General features: G+C 50.3%; 1 protein-coding gene across 1 annotated transcript; it reads left to right on the top strand.

The window, feature by feature from the left end:
* Positions 1-603: 603 nt before the first annotated feature.
* LOC104670622 (keratin, type II cytoskeletal 1b) lies at positions 604-14,428 on the top strand. The gene is made up of 9 exons (XM_010373961.2): positions 604-1,245; positions 6,130-6,344; positions 7,588-7,648; positions 8,197-8,292; positions 9,261-9,425; positions 11,185-11,310; positions 11,424-11,644; positions 12,079-12,113; positions 12,624-14,428. Exons 1-9 carry the CDS (start codon positions 688-690, stop codon positions 12,884-12,886), a joined length of 1,740 nt encoding a protein of 579 aa, XP_010372263.1. The 5' UTR covers positions 604-687; the 3' UTR covers positions 12,887-14,428.
* Positions 14,429-14,872: the final 444 nt, after the last annotated feature.

Here is a 14,872-nt window from a genome sequence, read left to right on the forward strand (position 1 = left end):
CAACGTTGTGTGTTGTGTTGCCCAATGACCTTGGGCAGAATCTGTGGGCCTCCACTTGTACTCAGTGACCACAACATTGCACTTCCATGTGATATAATTTTGGGTGCTCATGGTGATAACTGCAGGGAGCAGAAGCAGTGCGTGGGGAGATGGGAACAAAACTTTTGCCCCACCAGGACAATGCTATGACAGAAAGTGTTTCCACCGCTGTCCCAGCTGTTGTCCTGAGGTCTCCAGACACTATCTAACTTTGCCCCAGATCTCCCAGGTACACCCCAGAAACAAACAGCTCAATGGTCGAGTTTCTTAGGAAGAGATGAACTGACGATTTGGGGGGAATCTGTATAGGAGTTTCCAGCAATGAGGTCCTGAGAGATTATTGCACTCTGATCTCTAAATGGCAAGAGATGAATGATAAATGATCGAGTTGGGGAAGTTTGTCTGCAGTCTGATTTCTGCAATTCATAGGTGTGAGGTTTTAAACAGGTGTTGCTGGCAGGCAAACTAAACATTAATACTCGCCTTTCAGGATTGTAAAGATGCCCAGCCCAGCAATGTGTGTGTGTCTATATATAGAGACGGAGCCAGATCCCTTTCAAAGGAGTCAGAGCTCCTTTCCTCTCTGGTCTCTGCCTCCTTCCTGCCAGGCTGTTTCTCTTGCTTGCTTATCTGGATGCTCCAGCAACCATGAGCCGCCAATATAGTTCTCAGTCCGCGTTTAGCTCAAGGAGCAGGCAGGTTTATCGTACCAGCTTTTCTGCGGGCTCTGGTGGTGGGAGTCGGGCTGTGGGTTCTGTGTGTTATACTCGAGGGAGGTGTGGTGGTGGTGGATATGGGATCCATGGAAGGGGGTTTGGCTCTAGGAGCCTGTATAATCTGGGTGGCAGTAGAAGCATCTCCATTAGTCTAGTGGGGAGGAGTGCCAGTGGTTTCCGCCACGGTGGGGGAGTAGGGGGGTTTGGAGGGGTCAGGAGCTTTGGGGTTGGCAACATTGGGGCTGGTGGCTTTGGAGGTGGTGGCTTTGGAGGAGGTGGTTTTGGGGGTGCTGGATTTGGGGCTAGTAATTTTGGGCTTGGGGGTTTTGGTCCTTCTTGTCCTCCTGGGGGCATCCAAGAGGTGACCATTAACCAGAGCCTCCTAGAGCCACTTCACCTGGAGGTGGACCCTGAAATTCAGAGGATCAAGACCCAGGAGCGGGAGCAGATTATGGTTCTTAACAACAAGTTTGCCTCCTTCATCGACAAGGTGAGCACCTCAGGGGCAGGGAGGGTCATTGGTCACTGACCAAATGACTGAGAGAGCTTACACCCTGCCACCTCTCAGCACATCGTGCTGTTTCAGCTTGATGGTGATACCTGGGACCTTAGGAAATCATTTACCCCATTTGGGCTTCAATTTGTCTTCTTGCAGGGATTTAATTCTATCTTTTCCTTTTGGCAGGAAAGGAGATAAGCAGTGTGAAAATACTCAACAAATACATGGTGTAGTACCCTCATTCTCTTTCACAATTATTCACTTTCCATCCGCCCATCCACCAGTGCACCCATCCATCCATCCATCTATCCATCCATCCTCATCCACACAATCCATTTACACACACACACACACACACACACACACACACACACACACACACGTGTTCATCCGTTCATTCACTCATCCATCAAGCCACTCAACTATCTACCCATGCATCCATCCACCCATTCAGCCCACAAATATTTTCTAAGCATCTGTGATAGAGCAGACACTGTGCCAGGTGCTACAGGTGACTAGGACACAGGGCCTGACGTCTAAAGGGAAGATAATTATGACAGTGCATGTGAAGTGTGTCAATAGGGGAAGTACTCTCTGGGACATGGTAGCTCAAAGGAGGGTGTCATGACCTCTGCCTGCTGAGTCTGGAAGACGGAGGAAAAGTTAAATGGGTTCTAATTTTAGTATATGTGCTGCCGAAGTGAGTACAAGTTAAATGGTTTCTTAGGGCAGAGGGGATTTTCAGGCAGAAGGACCAGGAGGCATGAAATTGTGACGCCTTTAGGGAATTTCAAACGATTACAATTCCTGGAGAAAATGGGATACCAGGGGGTGGATGAGAGAAGCAGAGATGAAGCCACAGAGCCAGGGCAGGAGAAGCAGGCAGGGCATGGTGAATGCCCTGGTGGTGGGTATCTCTTGGGGCTAAAGTCAACAGCATGCAATGTGGGGTTCTGTCTGAGTCCCCCCTTTTGGCTCATCAAGGGCCAATGATGGGCCAGATGGAGACACAGAAGCCCCTGTCCCTAGTTCCCTGTTGAATCTTCAGATTAGGTCCAAAGCAGCAACAGAGGCTGGTGAACTCACCATGGCAAAGACCTCCCTCCAGCATCTCCTTTTGTCTGGAGGTTGAGGCACAGCGGCCTCTAGCACCTCCCCCGGAGGAATTTTGCCTTCAGAGATGCAATGGGAAGCCCCACAGAGCACCAAGGCCACTTGCACAGTCAGTGACTTTCCCTCAGTCACCACAGGAGTTCGGTGCTGAGGCCAGAGCTTGACCTGTGGCCTGAATGTAGGGTAGCTGTGGCCAGAGGCCATGCTGGGTGGCAAGGCAGGCCTCTGGTATCTGGGCAGATGCTGGGCATGGGACAGTGTGTGAGCAGGTGGAGGAGGGTGAGGGTGCTGAGGCCCAGAGGCTGCCGAAGAGGAGCGCAACACAGCAGCATGCTCCTGTGGCTTCTGATCACGCTGCGTGGGAAATGTGGCTGAGTACCACCACGCTTCAGGCACAGGTGGGGGTTAGAGGGTTTCACTGGAGCAAGGAGTCACTACTGGGAGCTCACGACTGGGCCAAGAGAGAAGCAGGGAGGAGAGAGGGCTGGGAAATAACCACAGGCCGCTGGCAACTGACCTCCTGAGGCTCATCCAATTGTGGCCTCTGCCATGAACAGGGTGTCTGTCCAGTTGCATGGCATGGAGCAGTCGGCAGAGGCTAAGGTGCAAGAGACCTAGGTCTCTTGTCCTGTGAAGGGCATGGCCTGTGATGACTATGAGGAGAGGCTCCTCAGCCAGGTGGGTTGTGGCTTGACTGGAAGGTAGAAGGCTTCTATGACAGGTGACTTCTGACTCTGCTTTCCAAACTGGTCTTCTGCTTTCACCCTTGACCCTTGTATAGCCTATGCTTGACACCACAGCAGAGCCATCCTTTAAAAGTATGTCACACCACTCTTCCATTTGAATCCTCCAGTGGCTTCTTGTCTCAACTGAAGGAAAAGCCCAAGTCCTATAAGGCCCTATATTATCTGCCCTTTAACCTGCAGCTGCTGCTAAGCCCACACTTACATTTGTGGAATCAGGTCACATTGCCCTCCCTGGGTGGAACAGCTTTCAGGATACAACCGCTAGTGAGCAGAATGAGGCCTGGAAAACAGCCTCCAGGCTTCCAACTCATTATTGTCTGCAGTGTCCTGTGCCCCTCTTCCTCCTCACCTGCTCTCTTGCTCACCAGCATCCAAGGCTCAGTTCTGTCTCAAGGTCTTTGCACCTGCCATTCCCTCTGCTTGGAACTCTTCCCCCCAAAGAGAGGCCCACCTTCCTCCCTTACCTTCTGTGGGTCTTTGCTCAGATGCCACAGTTTCAGTGGGGACTTCTCTGACCACCACCTCAGCGTTCCTATGCCCCGGCCCTGTGTGACTCCATAGTCCCTGCAGCTGTCTGAGGCACTGTATTTTTTACATGATTGTTTCTTTATAGTTATCTCTCTAAATAGAATGCAAACTCCTAGAAAGCAGGGATTTTGCCTGTTTTGCTTATTACCAAATCCCTAGCACCCAGAATAGTGCCTGACACATGAGAATTGCTCAATAAATAGAAGCTGGATGACAAATAGGGTCAGCCCCTCGGGTCAGTGCTGGACGCTCAGAGAGTGAAAGTGGAGCCAAAGGCTTTCTAGAACCAATGACAAGAGGATAGGGCCTCAGGAAGGAAAGGAGGGGTCCAGCTCTTCCCCCTGGGACACTGGGCTGGTCTTGCTCAGCTGATCCTTAGACCTCTATGCCAGGGATGGAGAGTGGTCTGGATAGCCCACACCAGCAGGCAATTCTAAAACCTTTTGCACTTCATGAGTGCATGACACTTTTTGTCTTCTCTGTGTTGGGCGTTGTGTGTCCATGGGTCCACTGTGTCCCCTGGAGAACAAAGTAGATATAGGCCTGCCCTCATGGGGTCCAATGCAGCGCGGGAGAGAGATGCTCACACACAGCTGCATGACTGCAAGTCTCAACAGATTTAGAAAGGCAAGGAACAAGGGGCTGCAAAGGGGACACACTGGTGGGATGCCACCTCAGGTGAGGTCTAAAGGGTGAGTAGGAGTTTGCTGGGCAAAGAGTTGAGGAGACCTGGAGTGCTGAGGGCACTGGGAGGTCCCTGTGCAGGGGAAGGGCACTGAAGCAGAGGGTGGGCGAGAAGGTCGCTCAGCAGCATGCCTCATTCCATCTGTGCTAGCTGAGCTGCCCTTGAGTTTTGCTGGTAGGACACAGGCCAGGAGTGTTTTGGGGAACCTGGGGAAAAACACAGTGGCTTTCACTGATTGTTCTAGTGGTTAAGGCACTCCCTGCAGCCAGACTCTGCCTTTGCAGTTTGGGTGGCCTGATGAGAACCACAGTGTCTTCTATGAGCTCCTGGGATATTGCGGGTGGGTACCTGGGCTAAAGCCAGAGCACCCAGAGTTGTGTCACTGTTCCCTCGTTGTTTCATGTGGAGACTCTCCATGGGACCACAGGATTATTTCTTTTGGTCCCCACAATGCCACTGCCACTGAGCACAGTGAATGAGTGCTGAATTGATTTCTTCACTCCCTGGGAGTGCCACCACAGAGTAAAAATAGAGAGTGGCAGGAATTTCTCACGGTGTTGTGAGCTGTGCTGACAAGCCTGGGAGAGCTGCTTGCCTAATCTCTTGCTTTGATAAGGCCAGCAAAAATGAGCCATGGGAGGTGGTGTTGTCTGCAAACATTTTCCAGCCTAGAGTCAGAATCCAAAGGGAGCTAACCAGGGTTGGCCCCTCAGACGGGCAGATTCTCAAGGGCCAGGGGATTTGGGGGACCCTCACTAGAGTCACGTGGTAAGGGAGTGTCTTCAGAGTTCCGTTCCGACCACACAAAGCAGTGGGTTTGCCCCTTTACACAGTGCCCGGAGGAGGAAGCTGGATTCCAGAGGGTGTGTGTTTTTGCGCGTGCGCGCCCGCATGCGGTCGAGCAAAGTCTGGAGGCAGCACCACTGCTTCTATCAGGGCACTGGAGTGGAGGCTCCACAGTGTGTAGCTGGCTGAGGAAAGGTGGAGGCTGGTCATTACCATGCCAAGGACAAGCCACACACTTTGCACAGCCAGCTGCCTTACTGGGCCCTTTATCTTACCTTCATATCCACAATTCTGGGAGAAGAGGTGGTGAAAATATTGGGTGATGTCCACTCTCCATTTCCTGGGAAATAGCAAGTGGGTAGTTCTCAAACACCTGACAACCCAAGTCCTCACTTTGGGGCACTTGACTGCATTAGACTTTTAAAAAAATGAGAACATTTGCCTTAAAAATTCTGTCTGCATTATAAAAGCATTTAAATGAGTTACTTTCCTGACAAACATCCTGGCAGACAGCAGAGGTGGTGGCGACTGCAGGGCAGGGGCACCCAAGCAAGTGTGCTCAGGAATTAGTTTAATGTTGTAAGCCACATTGATCCTTCTTGCTTTTTCTTTCTTCCTCTCCTCTACCACATAATGCATTTTGACCACAAAGAGAAAGGAGCTTTGGGGTCATCAGTGTCTCAGATGCTCCGAAACACCATTTCCTTATGTTGGCATGGATAAATTGAGTTTGGAGGGCGAGTGCTCTATGATGTAAATGAAGGAGGTGATTTACCTTCAAAACCAGAGTGAGCTTAGTGTCAATTTTAGACAAGTTGACTGTACAGCCATTGGCCGTCAGAAACCACATTGCCCTCTGTGTGTCTCAATCCCAGAGAAAAGGAAGCTCTCTGACTCTTGGAGGAGCCATCCTGATTCTCCGAGGTCTGGATGTGTTGAGAGGCTATGGATCCCCCTACTCATGGGGGAGCTGCTCTGATCCATGGCCTGGGGTGGGCTGGGGTCTCTTGCTCTTAGGTGCGATTCCTGGAGCAGCAGAACCAGGTGCTACAAACAAAATGGGAGTTGCTGCAGCAGGTGAACACCTCAACTGGAACCAACAACCTGGAGCCCCTCTTGGAGAACTATATCAGTGACCTGCGGAAGCAGGTGGATTTGCTCAATGCAGAGCAGATGCGCCAGAACACAGAGGTCAGGAGCATGCAGGATGTCGTGGAGGACTACAAGAGCAAGTGAGACTCCAGGCAGGGCAAAACAGGGGAGAAGCATGGCCGGAAACTAGTCACAGGGGCAAGACATTCTGCTTTAGTGTTTATGTGTAAGGGTAGGGGAGCGGGACATGCAGGCTCTGCACTGCACAACTGCAGGAGGCGCTGTTTTGTATGTGGCAACCCAGGTAGATGATATTGGCAGCCAGCTGTCAATCGCATTGGGTGGGGAGGGGCAGGATAGCTTCATGGATGTTGAAGCCAAGTAAGCCTGATTTCCAGTGTGGGCTCTTCCACTTACTAGCTGCCTACAAATTCATCTTTTTAAGCCTCTGGTGTTCACGTTAGTAATGTGGGAAGAGCAAGAACCTCCCTTGTTGGATTGTTGTGGGTAGATCTGTGGTTCTCAGACTTGAGCATGCATCAGTTTGCTGAAATCAGATTGCTGGGCTCTGCCCCCCGAGTTTTTGATTCAGCAGATATGGGAGAGTGTTTGTACTTCTAACATGTTTCCAAGTGATGCTGATGCTGGTGGATTGGGGACCACACTTTGGGAACTGCCGGTTTTGAATGAAATGATGCTTAATTAGTTCTTAGTACTGTGCCTGCACACCCCTGCCAGTCAATAAACCCTAGCTATTATGACCACAAACAGTAGGGGTGACAGGAGTTGTCGAATTCCAGATCAGCCGCTCCTGAGCTGTGCAGGCAGCTGAGTCTCTCCCTTCCTCTTCTTCCCCATGTGGGGTGCAGGGTGCTTCTCTCCCATCACCTTGGCATGTTTACTGTGTCGTGCCAGTAGAGATCCAAGTGTGTGTGAGTCAACGAGGGAAAAATGGAATCCACACTGGAGGTGCTGGTGGGGGGTGGGGCACAGAATTGTAGGTTAAATTTTTTCTCTTCAAAAATATTTAGTAAAAGTGATTGTTACTTCATGTTCTCAATTTTAAGGAATGAATGAGTTTGACACACTTACAAAGGTAAAACATCAAAATAAGAGGAGACATTCCAGGGACCTTCTCTGTGGCTCTGGGCTTTCCATGTTGGCCTGGGGTCCCCTCTGTTGGCCCACAGACCCAGGAGTTGGCTCTGCCCTCATCCATGAGAGCGCCAGCCTCCCGGAATGGACAGCCAGCACCTTGAGCAGGGTTCTCTGAGCTCAGGACAGCAAATGTTTGGGGAATTCCAAGCTTTCTGCTGTGAGGAGGAACCTCAGAGATCCAAGGTCAGCCTGTAGCCTTTCTGTGCTCCTTACCTTGCCTGACAGGTATGAGGACGAAATCAGCAAGAGGACTGGCAGCGAGAATGACTTTGTTGTCCTGAAGAAGGTGAGGGAAAGGAGAGTCCCGAGGGTGGCTGTGGACCCAGGAGGCTGTGGGGAGTGAGGAATCCCTATGGGATGCTCTGTGGCAATGGCAGGGTGACCTCTGTGGCAATGGCAGGGTGGCCTCTGTGGCAATGGCAGGGTGGCCTCTGTGGCCGGCTTGCTGTGTGTGATGCCTAAATGTGGGGCCCTTACACTAAAATCGACACTGATAATGACTCTTTAGGAAGCCTCAAGTTTGTATCTCTCTGGGGTCCTGAAAGTGAAATGAAGTGAAATGACAGTTTTTGAATGTCAGTTATGTGTAGCCTTGGGACCTGGGGAAGGACCTGGGGTGTTGGGTGTGACTGACTGAGATGTGGAGGTTGGTGTCACATCTCCTTCTGGCCAGGAAAGCCAGGACATGTAGATCCCTTATTGGAGTGAGGTGATGAATGTTTGAAGTAAGGAAATAAACCCAGAGTGGCTCTGCCACTTGCCTGAGCCACCCAGTGAGCTGGTGGTAGGCAATGCCTGGGCAATAAAGTCAAACTGTTTCTGCCTGCTATTCAGGATGTGGACGCTGCTTATGTGAGCAAAGTGGACCTGGAGTCCAGGGTGGACACTCTGACTGGGGAGGTCAATTTCTTGAAGTATTTATTTTTGACGGTGAGTTAAGCGTTTATAAGAACCCCCTTTCTTTTCTCACATCTCACAAGGAGTATGGGCTATAAGAGGCGAGGTCTGAAACCCAACACTACCCACTAGGGACTCATCTCCCCAGGTACCCCAACTCTGTGGGCCTGGAGTCAGCCATCCTCTCCACCCTAATCCTCAGAATCCCCAGGTTGCAGTAATGGAGATGGAAGGCTGGGAGAATCCTGAGTTAGGTGGAGGCGAACGTGTCCCTGGTTCATGGCTTCCAATCTGTCTGGGAAATCACCCAGACATATAAGGGGCAAAACCAACCAGAAATCATTAATTCTGGGGAGCTGATGGAGCTGTTAGGAAACTCTGTGGGAGGTGACAGTGTGAGTCTCAAAGGGAGTGACCTTAGTGGTGGGGGATCAAACACTCTGTCACCCAGCCCTCTTTTGCCTGTGTCTAATTTGGGGGTATGTGCTCTGGGCCAGATGCTGTGTTAGAAATTTATGTTATGGGCATCTCCATTCTACACATGGGAAAACTGAGACACTGAAGGGTTAAATTACTTGCTTGGTTACCTTGCTAGTCAATGGTAGAGCCAAGACTCAAAAGTGAGTCCAAGTGGCTCCTCAACTGGAGTCCATTCTACTGCCTCAGAGAGCTCATGTGATTTCAAGGAACAGGCATGCCTGCCAAGGAGCCCAGCTAACTATGGTGGCCAAGTCAGAGCAAGGCAGAGTGGCAGTTGCAGGAGAGGTGTGATGGGGAGATGGTATCTGAAGGGCTCCAGGTTTAGGCTCCTTCCTTCTCCCTGGAGGAGTTAAGACTCTCCCTATTATCTCTCATTGCACACAACAATTCCAAGAGTTTTTCCCCAAGACTACCTGGCCCAGGCTTCTGGCTTCCCCCGAGAGCCTTGAGGGAGCAGCAGAGGAAAACTGAGGCCCCCAGAGGAGAATGGAAGGAGTCAGCCTGTGTGCCATGCCTTGCAGGAGCTGTCTCAGATGCAGACTCACATCAGCGACACCAACGTCATCCTGTCCATGGACAATAATCGCTCCCTGGACCTGGACAGCATCATTGATGCAGTGCGGACCCAGTACGAGCTGATTGCACAGAGGAGCAAGGACGAGGCTGAAGCTCTGTACCAGACCAAGGTGGGTACAGCCCCCAGATCTGGTGCCCAGAAAAACAGATTCTTCCCAGAATTGTCTTTCTCTTATTGCATTGTCTTTCTTATTTCTGAAGTAAAATGTGTTTGTTATACAAATTCTAGGAATTACATGTAAAGATTACCCATCTCTCACTACCGCTATTAATATGTTAATATCTCTTCTGCCAGTTCTTTGTAGCTATTAAGCTAGTGCAAAAGTAATTGCGGTTCTTGCCATTAAAAGTAATGATAAGAACTGCAATTACTTTTGCACCAACCCAATAATGTTTATTGAGAACTCATATGTGTTAGGCACTGCACAAAGTGCTTTACATAATATATATATTATTTCATTCAATCCTTACAACAACCAATGAGGTAAGAATTTCATTATCACAATTTTATAATAGATAATAGTGCGTGAGATTACTTAATTTCTCTAAGGCCTTGTAGCTGGTAAATGGCAGAGCCACAGCTTAATTTAACTCGGGTTTGTATCTACAAACCCATTCCCCTCACCACTAGAATGATTTTTATTCTTTTTTTCATAATGGCATCTATTAAAATATACTTTTTTTTTTACTTTCTCTCCTTTTTTTTTTGTTTGAGATGGAAACTCGCTCTGTCTCCCAGGCTGGAGTGCAGTGGCGTGATCTCAGTTCACTACAGACTCCGCCTCCTGGGTCCAAGCAATTCTCCTGCCTCAGCCTCCACAGTAGCTGGGATTACAGGTGCACACCACCACACCAAGCCAAATTTTGTAGTTTTAGTAGTGATAGGGTTTTGCCATGTTGGCCAGACTATACTTTCTCTTTTACTTATCGCATATGGATACCTTTCTGTGACACTAAATAATCTGCTGCATTTTTAACAGCCTTGTATTATATTGTAAGACTACACCCTCCCTTATTGGATCAACCTCTTTGTGGCTAAGTTGTTGGGTACATCTTTGGTTACTTCTTTACCATAAACTGACCTGGATCTTTTTGGATGGTGAATCCTCTGGTTGAAAGGGCATGGCTGACAGTCCAGTCACTAAATTCTGAACAACTAGCATTGATGATTGGCTTTGAGGATGATCTGTGGCCAACTCCAATCCTGGCTGACCTCTGTCCCACTGTCCTGCAGACAGTGTTCTGGGGTGGAATAGATTTCGACCTTAGACTGGGAGGCAGATGGCCAACAGTGAAAACAGCAGAATGCAGATTCCCTCAAGTTGACGCTTCTCCCACCCACTTCAAAACCCTGTCCTGGGGGTGGAGTTTTGACTGATGGGGCAATACAGAGACAGAAACAGAGATGGAGGGGAAATGAGACTGAAAGTGGAGCAGGTGGAGGGCCTCTGGGACATAAGGTCCTGCCTGATTGCTAGGGATATCATCCTGGAAAAGGGTGGGAAGCTATATGGTGGGTGGAAAGAGTGAGGGGGTCTCAGTGTGGGTAAGGACCAAAGTGAAGTCTTAGATGTATGAAAAAGTATTAGAAAGGGCATCACAAAGCAGGTTTGTCTGGCTGGGATGAGAGTCTGCCCAGAGACAGGTGGGAATGCAGGAGGCTTGGCATGGTGTGAGCATGTGCATGTATACATGTGTTTGCAGCCCGGGTGAGGGAGGTTTGGTATAGCTGTGAGTGTGTATGTAGGGGCGACCACAGTACAAGATGGGTGAGAATCTCCCAGGGGAGAGCAATCCAGACCTACTCCCTCCTGGAAGGGCTTGTGGTGGGCAGCACATGCTGACCATGATGCTGCCTTTGGCCCCTAGTACCAGGAGCTCCAGATCACGGCAGGGAGACATGGAGATGACCTGAAGAACAGCAAGATGGAGATTGCAGAGCTCAACCGCACTGTCCAGAGGCTGCAGGCAGAGATCAGCAATGTGAAGAAGCAGGTGGGATGGGTGCTCAGGGAAGGCTGACTAAGCCCTGCACCTCCCACAATGCCCTGCCAGATGGAGCTCTGGAAACTCAACCCTAAAATGGTCTCTGACTGTCTCCGGAGCAGATTGAACAGATGCAGTCACTCATTTCGGATGCCGAGGAGAGAGGCGAACAGGCCCTCCAGGATGCACAGCAGAAGCTGCAGGACCTGGAGGAGGCCCTGCAGCAGTCCAAGGAGGAGCTGGCCCGGCTGCTGCGTGACTACCAGGCCATGCTAGGGGCCAAGCTGTCCCTGGATGTGGAGATCGCCACCTACCGCCAGCTGCTGGAGGGCGAGGAGAGCAGGTGGGTCCCGCAGCTGTGTTTCTGGGGCTAAGGCTCCATAGGCACCCATGAAACTGTGGGACTGGCTATTTGGAGAAAAGGTAAGCTCCACCTTTTTGGGAAGATCGGTAGCCCAGAGTGAGCAGAAACATTCCAGTTAGAGGCAGACGCTGTGTGAGTTGGCAAGGTAGGGAGAAGTCATTGTTATCATTCCCCTGCCTCCAAATAGAATGTCCTTATACCCCAACCCAAGTCACTGCAGCTGGGTATTCACCCCCAATGCTAAAAGTCTTCATGAAAACGCTGGAAATTCTCTTGGCTCCATTGGCTTCCTGCTCTCATGCACACAAATTTCCCTAAGGCTTGGGGACACCTCTGATCCGGATGTCTGTGGGCCACCGCCTTCCCTCCTCAGGCCCTGTGGGTCTGGCTGACCCTGTGCTTTGGTTTTACAGGATGTCAGGAGAGCTGCAGAGCCATGTGAGCATCTGTAAGTAGCAGAACCCAGGGACAGAGAGAGGCTGGCGGTCCTGGGTGAAGGGAGGGCGGGGAGGTGGCCAGCACAGAACTGAAAGTCTGGCATTTTAGCTTTCAGTCTTGTACAACAGACATCAAAGTAAGCAAGTGTAATGGCAAAGTCTGGAAGAATTCATTTGAAATAAATGGTTGTGATTTCAGGTCTACTTATCTTAATTGTTTTGATGCCTTTATTTTTTATTTTTATTTTTTAAAATGATGCCTAGGAATCAGCAGTGGCTAGAACTCTTTAGGGTATATATTCAATAAACAATGAAAGTGTGTTGCTGAGAGGAACCCTGGCATTCCTTTGTAGTATGAAGAATAATTTTCAAGTGGGAATACTTTCAATTTTCAATGTATCGGTTTGCAAGTCCATGCCACGGGTGATCGAGGATGGAGGAGGCTGCAGGTGCAGGGGTGGGTGCAGGTGGGGGCCCTGCCCGGTCCCTCTGACCCCATGTGCACTGTCCCCTCCCCACAGCGGTGCAGAACAGCCAGGTGAGCATCAGGGGCGGCGCGGAAGGCGGCGGCAGCTACGTCTCTGGAGGCTACGGTGGCGGCAGCGGTGGGGGCTATGGCGGTGGAAGAAGTTACCGCGGAGGCGGCGCACGAGGGGGCAGTGGAGGCGGTTATGGCAGCGGCGGCGGGAGCTACGGAGGGAGCGGCAGAAGCAGCCGTGGATCCTCGCGCGTGCAGATCATCCAGACCTCCACCAACACCTCCCACAGGCGGATCCTGGAGTAGAGGCCTCGTTTCTGCCATACCTCACGCCTGCACCCGCGCCGCCCCTCTCCTCAAACTCCTCCCCTCCACGCCCTTCCTGACTCCCTGTCGTTCACTTTTCTTGATGGGTCTCAGCAATTTTGCCAATAAATTAGACTCTAATGGGGGGAAGCAGGGTGGATAAGCCCAAACAGCAGATCTCTTTGGAGGGCACTGGCTTGCAGTCAGAGTAACAGCTAGGCACATTCTCACTCAGACTCCGTTCAGCTGGCCCTGCTGCTATTCCTGCTCCCACCTTTTTGGGAAGATCGGTAGCCCAGGGTGAGCAGAAACATTCCAGTTAGAGGCAGAGGCTGTGTGAGTTCGCAGGTTAGGGAGAAGTCATGGCTATCATTCCTCTGCCCCAACTCAAGCCACTGCAGCTAAGTATTGATCCACAATGCTAAAAGACACCAGGCATCTAGTTTAGCGATGGAGGGAAATAGCCTGTAAAGCATCGACAAGGCACATAATGGAGAGTTGGTATCTTAGCCCCAGGCTCCTTTTGCCGCACCTGGGCTGCTCTGTGAACAAGAATCCACGCCCCCTGCCCTTCTGGGGGCCACAAGATGATCCCTTTGGGGGAAGTTGCTGATTGCAGGACAAGCTAGCTTGGTAAGGAAAACCTGCACCAGCCGCCTATTCCTGCCTCTTGGTCCATAGCCTCATGCACTCATGTTGATGGAAAGTATAGATTTGCTGTCCACATCAGATATCTGTAAGGCATCAGTGTCCTGATTCTGAACCTCTGTCTCAGGAAGCATTCTCCCCTGTGTAAACAACTCAAGGTGGGAATATTTCAGAGGGCATGGGGTCACGAATCCTCACCCAGAGGGAAGCCTGTTTTAGCAGTGGATGCGGGAGTTGATGAACAGACAAGCAAGTTCTGCTTCTGTCCTGTTTCCTCCTGACAGCTCCATTCCTTGAAAGCCTGACCCTTCCTAAGCTCTGCTTCATAACCACTCTGAGAATTGTCCCATGTGGTGGGCACGTGAAGCCCAGCTCTGTTCCATCCGGGTGCCTTGGGCCTGAGGAGTCTGAGGATCTGACTTGGGTCTTGGAAGGGTTCCAACCCCAAGTCAGTCAGGAAGCTGCCCTTTTTTTTTTTTTTTTTGCAAGGCAGTTTAATGCCCTTTCTCAGACCTCTCTAGTCCCTCCTGCCCTCTCTTCTCTGTGGCTGTGAGCACTTTGTGAGAATTTGACTCTTAATTTTGAATCTTATGTAAGAGGCTTGAGATGTGCTGGAGAGGGTAGGAAGAGGAAAGTATCAGCCAACTAACAGGTCTTGAGAGACAGAATGTAGCTTTGCTTTTAAGATCTGGAGTCACCTTCACTTGCTAGCTGAGTCCTAACACAACTTCCAAGTCCATGATTCTCTTGGGGCATTGGATGGGCGCAGTGTGGGTCTCTTAGGCAGTGCTTGTGACTTCATCATTTCCTGGTTCAAAATTGTACCGTCAAGGGGCAGCATTTCTGGTATTTCTATAATAAATTTTTCTGTGACCTCAAACTGCTGTTTGGTCAGGAGATGCATTATTTCTTCTTCTCCTTCCCCTTCTTATCCTTCACCTTCCTCCTCCCCTTAACCTCCTCCTCCCTCCTCCTCCTCTTCCTCCTCCTTCTTCTTCTTCCTCTTCTTCTCTCCCCCTCCTCCCCCTCCTTCTCCTCCTCCTCCTTAATCTTCATCTTCATCTTCATTTTCTCCTCTTTTTCTTCTTTCTCCTAAATAAAGATGGGATCTCACCATGTTGCCAAGGTTGGTCTTGAACTCCTGGGCTCAGTCGATCCTCCCACCTTGGCCTCCCACAGTGCTGGGATTACAGGTGTGGGCCACAGTACCTGGGCCATTTCTTTTAAAATTTCTGCAGACCTGAAATTATTCATATTTGGGAAGTTAAAATTTCTTCTTCTTATTTTTTATTGTATAAGTAATACACAGTCTTGAAGAATCTTGCAGACATGATCTTA

Source organism: Rhinopithecus roxellana, chromosome 10 (genome assembly GCF_007565055.1).
Source record: "Rhinopithecus roxellana isolate Shanxi Qingling chromosome 10, ASM756505v1, whole genome shotgun sequence".
Taxonomy (NCBI): domain Eukaryota; kingdom Metazoa; phylum Chordata; class Mammalia; order Primates; family Cercopithecidae; genus Rhinopithecus; species Rhinopithecus roxellana.

What these genes read in the sequence shown, in the direction of transcription:
- LOC104670622 (XM_010373961.2), top strand. Translation starts at nt 688, where the DNA reads ATGAGCCGCCAATATAGTTCTCAGTCCGCGTTTAGCTCAAGGAGCAGG. An exon ending in GTGGAGGACTACAAGAGCAA is followed by an intron (nt 6,345 to 7,587) that starts GTGAGACTCCAG and finishes CTTGCCTGACAG; the next exon opens with GTATGAGGACGAAATCAGCA. An exon ending in TCAGCAATGTGAAGAAGCAG is followed by an intron (nt 11,311 to 11,423) that starts GTGGGATGGGTG and finishes TCTCCGGAGCAG; the next exon opens with ATTGAACAGATGCAGTCACT.